Source organism: Spinacia oleracea, chromosome 1 (genome assembly GCF_020520425.1).
Source record: "Spinacia oleracea cultivar Varoflay chromosome 1, BTI_SOV_V1, whole genome shotgun sequence".
In the NCBI taxonomy this organism is placed as follows: Eukaryota; Viridiplantae; Streptophyta; class Magnoliopsida; order Caryophyllales; family Amaranthaceae; genus Spinacia; species Spinacia oleracea.
Window position 1 is genome coordinate 2,484,753 of NC_079487.1, and position 6,432 is coordinate 2,491,184.

The following is a 6,432-nucleotide window of genomic DNA, read 5'->3' on the forward strand; positions in this document are numbered from 1 at the left end:
TTACAGAACAAATCATGTGTTGCGCAAGGGACAATGGAAGACTTCTCAGTTTCCATAGAGATTTTATGGCTGCTGGAAAACAGTAACCTTTAAAATGCAAATTAGCATTGTGAAAAGACGATCAAAATGGCTCTCAAAACTTCTTCGATTCCTTTGATTGTCCTGTTAGCCTTTCTCCAATTGCAGAGGTAAGGTTGTGTATTTTTGACTTTTTCTTACCTCGCTTGTTGCGGGAGCCTATTGAAAGGGGTAACGATAATGATAACCATTTTGTAGAAGGCAATATTGCTCTATTCGTGCTTAAATGCCTCTTACAATGTTACAGAGATATTACTTCCTCCATTTTGAAATAGTCGCACCACTTTAAATATTATGTTTATATGTATAACATACGCCGTTAATATGTTTAATTTACCAACTACTAAAAACTAGAAGAAGAAAAAAAAATGATAATTTGAATAGTGAGAGTCAAATTATACAACTATTTTGAATTGGGGGAACTAATAAAAAGGAAAGAAATCTTAATAGTAAGTTGCCGACTCTAACAATCTTCGGATTGAGTATGACCAGTGACCATTACATAAAGTTTTCATCTACTCCGTACATATCAAAGCTTCAAAGGTAGTAATATCCACACTAAATCACATGAAGTTTTCACCTACTTCATACACATCAAAGATTCAAAGGTAGTAATATCCGCACTAATCGTTAAATAGAAATACAATAGCCAGCCAAAGAATCTATCAACCATCGGCCATCTGAAAAGCGCCTTCAGCATCGTACTTTGATGGCACTAGATGCCTACTGAAAGTATTGAGTCATTTCAGCAGTACAGGTACAAAAAAACAGTCATAAATAGTATTCTTATGCAGATTCAATTAGCAACAAGATGAGCAGCGAAAATTCATGACCATTCCAACACTCTGGTACTACAAACCAGAGTTGGCAGCAAACAAAAAGGCAACTCCAAAACTGGTTGTTGCTACTGAGGAATTACTTAAATATGGTACACGTGATCATGCACTCAGATTCTACATTTACTATTCTCACTCATATCCAAAACCAAAATTATCATTTACATCTCTTGGGAAAATGCCTACAAAAAAATATTAATTGAAGAAGCCAAAACCACACAGCTATTCTAAGTCTATTCTTCTCTTCACATTACAACTTGTTTTCATTGGGTCTTCGGTTTGTCAATCTTCACATAAGGGAGAAACCCCGTGAAATGGGCAACTTTGGGATTCCATCCTAATTGCTGCGCCCGACAAAACATCAAAAATGTATTTGCAAAATATGAATTGAAACCCATGAAAACATGCCACAAGGCATGACCCTGAGGGTTAAAATCCCAACTAGAAAATTTCTTGCAGAACTCATGATCCACAAACCAACAAACGCTACCCAGAAGTAGTGTTACCAAGTACCACTTCGCCAGCCATTTAGCACAGACATCATTGGTGTGGATATAGTACTTGTACATCCGAGGTATGCAAAGAAGACACAGTAACATATAGTGTAACTTAAACCCAATATCAAGACCAACTAGATGATGAACAAGACCAAATGCAGCACCATAGAAAAAGATGAAAGTCGGCATTGTGCTCTTATAGTGCCAATCTGGAGAGTAGAGTATGTAGAGATAAAGCAGCATTTCCCACACCATTGGTGTCTCATCACTATGTTGATGCCTGGCAGCAGATAGTGACAGTAATAAATAGTTAAGAAAGCCAAGACAATAGAACTTCAAAGCTAAAAAGACAAGCTAGTCATTTGCTAAATTGGTCATTTGTTTGAGACATTTGACGGACAACACTCGCAACAGCACAGTTGAAGAGCTATATTACTAATATGTTCTCAACTCCTGCATTTTTACAAGGTCTCACAAAAAAGGGAAGACAAGAGTACAATACTATGCCGTCTTAACTACAAAGCTTATTAGAAGAAAAATAAGGGAAAATCCAACTACATTTCCCTATTTATTTTCATTTACTCCCTTCCTTTCCGAGTTAAGTATTCATGCATTTACTCAAATGTTTCAAGTTGTTAAAGATCATAAATCACAATGACAATGACAAAAGTTGGGTTTGAAAACTAGGATTTCAAAAAGGAGGAGTAAGTCTATGTGCTAGAAATAAAACCTCATGCTCCACTGCAGAAACAGGAAGAGTTTCACCTTACAAGTTACAACAACATGCCACATTAATAAACTACCATTTATAAACACCACTAAAAGCAGTAACTACTAATGGGCCATCATAAACGATCCTAGAGATAATAAGGTTGTAATAATATATTTTCCACTTTCTCTATGTGTCAAAACCTCCACATACACAAAGCTATACAGAAAATAATGTTTATAGAGATGTGGCTCTCAAACAGTACCAGGAAACAACAGCTAGACTATATCAACTTTCTATGACATAGACACAAATGAATAGAAAAAGCAAGAAAAACTTACACACGTTGCAGCGTGGCATGATACAACATATTACCAATTGCCAATGCCATGTTGGACATGTGAAGAAAACTGAACCTCTTCTCAAAACGTTGTCTCAGGGCATTTAGAAGACCTATAAGTGCCAAAATGATGCCTGGAACATTTGAAATAGTGTTGAAGAACTCCGCAATGTAAGATGAGTAAACATAGTTATTCTCACAACACTCAATGGTAGACGTCACAGGACCCCAAAAGCTTGAGATTCCATCGTCCATAATTCGATAACTGAATGTTGAGTAACAATATGCAGGTACAGGAGCTTTATTCTCACACACGGAATTTGAGAAAAAAGAGCTTTCTCTACCAGGTTAAAAGGATCTACACAAAAATTTTGGGTAAGGATCACATAGAAGAATGAGGCGTGCTTATTTCAAATTTATGCTTCATAAATCTAGTCAACTAATGATAAAATCAAGAGGTCGCAAGAATGCAAGATGAGGCCAAACTAATAGCAGCATTCTACTTTCGGGGCATTGAGCTGCAGAAGCAGTACTACAACAGAATGAGTTGCTAAACATTTTCGAAAACAATAATACCATCACATTAACTAAAAACAACAAGAATACAAGGAAAGAAATACATAGAGTATATGCAAAAGCCAATAAAAAAGATAACAAACATTGTTTATTCTACTGACTTCAGTAAATACATTACATTTGTCTTGTGTTGGAATACAATGAAATTGGTACAGGGGTATAGCACTTTAAGGGTAAATCCATACAGATACAAATTAGCCCACATGCCAAAAAATCCTATAGACTATCACGGGCCGAATCTTCAATGACATCAGATGGTCCAAGTCTTAATTACCTGTTCCAGAAAAAGATACTTACGCCCCCTCTAACTCTCTTGAAATCTGTAAAGGTACTTCTCCTTCTGTTTCCCTTCTTCTGAGAGCTCTAGCTACCTTTGCTTAATATTCTGGTTTGGTTGTGAATCTGGATATATCTTCAATTTATTGTTCTAATGTTTCTGATGCTGACAAAAATAGCTTCTTACATTTATCTGGCTTCTCTTTGGGCTCCCTCCCTTTCAAGTACTTGGGTGTTCCTATCTCTACAAGAAGGCTTTATGTTCATGATTGCGACATTCTTGTCACAAAGTTATCTGCCCGTATTCGAACTAAGATTCAAAGACCTTATCTTATGCGGGAAGAGTTCAACTAATAAATTATGTCCTGATTTCTATTCAATGTTACTGGGCGAGCATTTTCATTTCTCCCAAGACTGTTATTCATAAACGGAATGCTATTTTGCCGGAATTTTCTATGGGATGGTAAGTCTACAAGTGTGAAAATCCCTTTAGTTGCCTGGATTTTGGATTTTGTCTGCAAACCAAAGGCTGCCCGGGGCCTTGGTTTGAGATATGGCTTGGTTTGGAATCAGGCTGCAGTGACTAAATATGTATGGAATATAGCTAATAAGGCCGACTCTCTTTGGGTCAAATGGGTGGATCATCTCTATATTAAGGGGGCTGAGCCAGATGGATATGGAAAATGATTTGTTCAGTTAAGAACAAAATGGCAGCTGGCTTCTCTGGTCAAGATTGGTCCTTAGATATTCATGGAAAGTACTCTATTAAGAGTGGATACACATGGCTGTTGGGTCATCTCCAGTGGCAAAAATGGGTTTGGAATAGATATAACATTGATACACATGGCTGTTGGGTCATCTGGATATGATCCAGTGGCAAAAATGGGTTTGGAATAGATATAACATTCCCAAGCGTGCCACGCTTCATCTGCTGGTTACTCATGCTAGGAAGGTTAAGAAACAGAGTGTTTTTAACCTCCATTTGGGTCTGTGATGAAGACAAGTGCGTCATCTGCGCACTGCACCCTGAGACTCTTTCCCACCTTTTCTTCTCTTGTCAGTTTGGTCTGAAGAGTATGGAACAAATTCTTGTTTGGTTGGGTCTTCCAGCTAAGATTTATCCCTTTAACATGTTGTGGAAATGGGTTGACAAGCTGAATATTTCAAGATTTCACGATTCAGAAACAAGACTTATTTTTGTGCTATAGCTGCTTGTGTCTACAAAGCGTGGCATGCCAGGAATGAAACACTTTGGAACCAAAAGACTCCTAATATCTCTACTGCAATTAAAGAAGTCAAATTTGAGGCTCTACATCGGATTTGCAACGTTCTTCGTAAGAAGATTACAAGTGTTGACAGAGTATGGTTTGAGAACTTGAGACATTAATTTCTTTGGTTTTTTTTAATTTTTATTTTAGCTTGTTTTAGCTTTCTGGTTTCTTGCCTTTCCTGTTTGGCACTCTTCTTGGTTTTGTTCCTTTTTTCGGGTGGCCTTTTTATTTTTGGAAACCCGTCCTAGAAGGTGTGCCTTCCATTGTCTACCCTGGGTGAGGGTATGCCCTCATTACCCTTGTCTTTGTTTGCTTATTCAATGAAAGAGTTACCTTTTATCAAAAAAAAAACTCTTGAAATCCAATTTTTTTTTCAAATCCTCATTAAAGGATTTAGGGCCACCGTACTAACAATCCCAAAACAATATATGCCTCGTAACTTACTATGATATATAAGACTACAACAATCATATCCCGAATCACCACATTATATTTTATATTATATTTCCCAACAATGGAAGTGTTTTTTATATTCAACTAAAGAGAAAATAACAAATTTTCAATGACATATAGCAATACAAATACCAAAGATACCCCCCGAATAAAACATCCTCTAAAAAGAGTATTATTGAGATTCTTTCTGGTATTGCATAACTAAAAAACAAAGCTTGCATCATCCAAATAAAAATTACGTACTTAAGCTAGATCAAAAGTAAAGAGTTCCCATCCTTCTCCAATCTTTCAAGCATCAAAATAAAAACATGCTCATGTATACATCATTTTTTTTTCTCTCATGACAAAAGGCCCGTCTTAAAACTAAAAGGGACTGTCTTAGAAGTTAGAACCAATAAAAAACTTATCTCACATCAGATTAAAAGTGATTTCAACCCATAACTTACAAAAAATGAACAGAAAATCAGACCAAAACCCAATTCAATTTACAATGCCTAACACAATTTTCGATTTTTTAGTAGACTTGCCGAATTCGAGCTTTAAAATTTGAAAAATTCTCACACATATCTTTGTTTCTCAGTTATCAACATAGGGAGAAAAACACCAAAACAAAGGGTAACAGATTTTACACACAGCTGACAAAACCATCTCGATTCAGGAAAAGTGAACAGGGTCACAAACTTCCTAACAATCCAATTTCTGATTCCAGTCACAAACTTCCAAACAATTCAATTGCAGAAAACCCCATCAACCAAAAACTACAAACGCAAAATTCGACGTTGCACCCATTAAGCTAGAGAAAACATCAAAGAGATCCACACAGAAATCAGAAGACAAAAAATTGAACAGAAACCGATTAACAAGCATAGAAAGACTACCTATACCAGAAGGACAAATTAGAAAAATACCTGAATCAGAGAGTGTAGGATTCAATTTCAGATCTTCAAAAGGAAAATAAGGAGAGAGAAGAATGATTCAATACAAATGTTGAAGGGGAAATGAGGGAAAATGCAGAGTTCCCGGCGATAGGGTGGCGTCGCCGGCAAAGAAGCGGGGGACGGTGGAGGGAACGATAGAGGGAGGAGAGAGAGTGTGTGTGAGATTGAGATCGCGTGAAACCCTAACTATATTATTTTTCAATTTCTATTTACTATGACCGGGGAAAACTGTATTCAATAGATATTTTTTTTCAATAAAATACTTCTACACTTCTACCGAATAAAATAAGATATTTTTATTCTATAAGTGAAGATAATTATAGTAAGGATTTTTTTTAAAATTACCACCTTTTTAAATTTACTTTTTCAAACTATTGCCTTATAAAATTTTATTTGAAAAATTAACACCTTTAAAATATTTACACTAATATAAATCTGGTCCATGCTAACTTAGCGTG

The 6,432-nt window shown here is 36.2% G+C and overlaps 1 protein-coding gene across 1 annotated transcript; it reads right to left on the bottom strand.

The window, feature by feature from the left end:
- Positions 1-890: 890 nt before the first annotated feature.
- LOC110802413 (alkaline ceramidase) lies at positions 891-6,193 on the bottom strand. Its single transcript, XM_022007855.2, has 3 exons — positions 5,945-6,193; positions 2,462-2,818; positions 891-1,691 (listed from the first exon to the last, which is right to left on the bottom strand). The coding sequence occupies exons 2-3, from the start codon at positions 2,713-2,715 to the stop codon at positions 1,178-1,180; spliced, it is 768 nt and encodes a 255-aa protein (XP_021863547.1). The 5' UTR covers positions 2,716-2,818; positions 5,945-6,193; the 3' UTR covers positions 891-1,177.
- Between the last annotated feature and the right edge of the window lie 239 nt (positions 6,194-6,432).

Coding starts and splice junctions, on each gene's coding strand:
- LOC110802413 (XM_022007855.2), bottom strand. CDS start 2,715: ATGGACGATGGAATCTCAAGCTTTTGGGGTCCTGTGACGTCTACCATT. Junction 1,692..2,461: donor CATGCCACGCTGCAACGTGT/GTAAGTTTTTCT, acceptor ATCTGCTGCCAG/GCATCAACATAGTGATGAGA.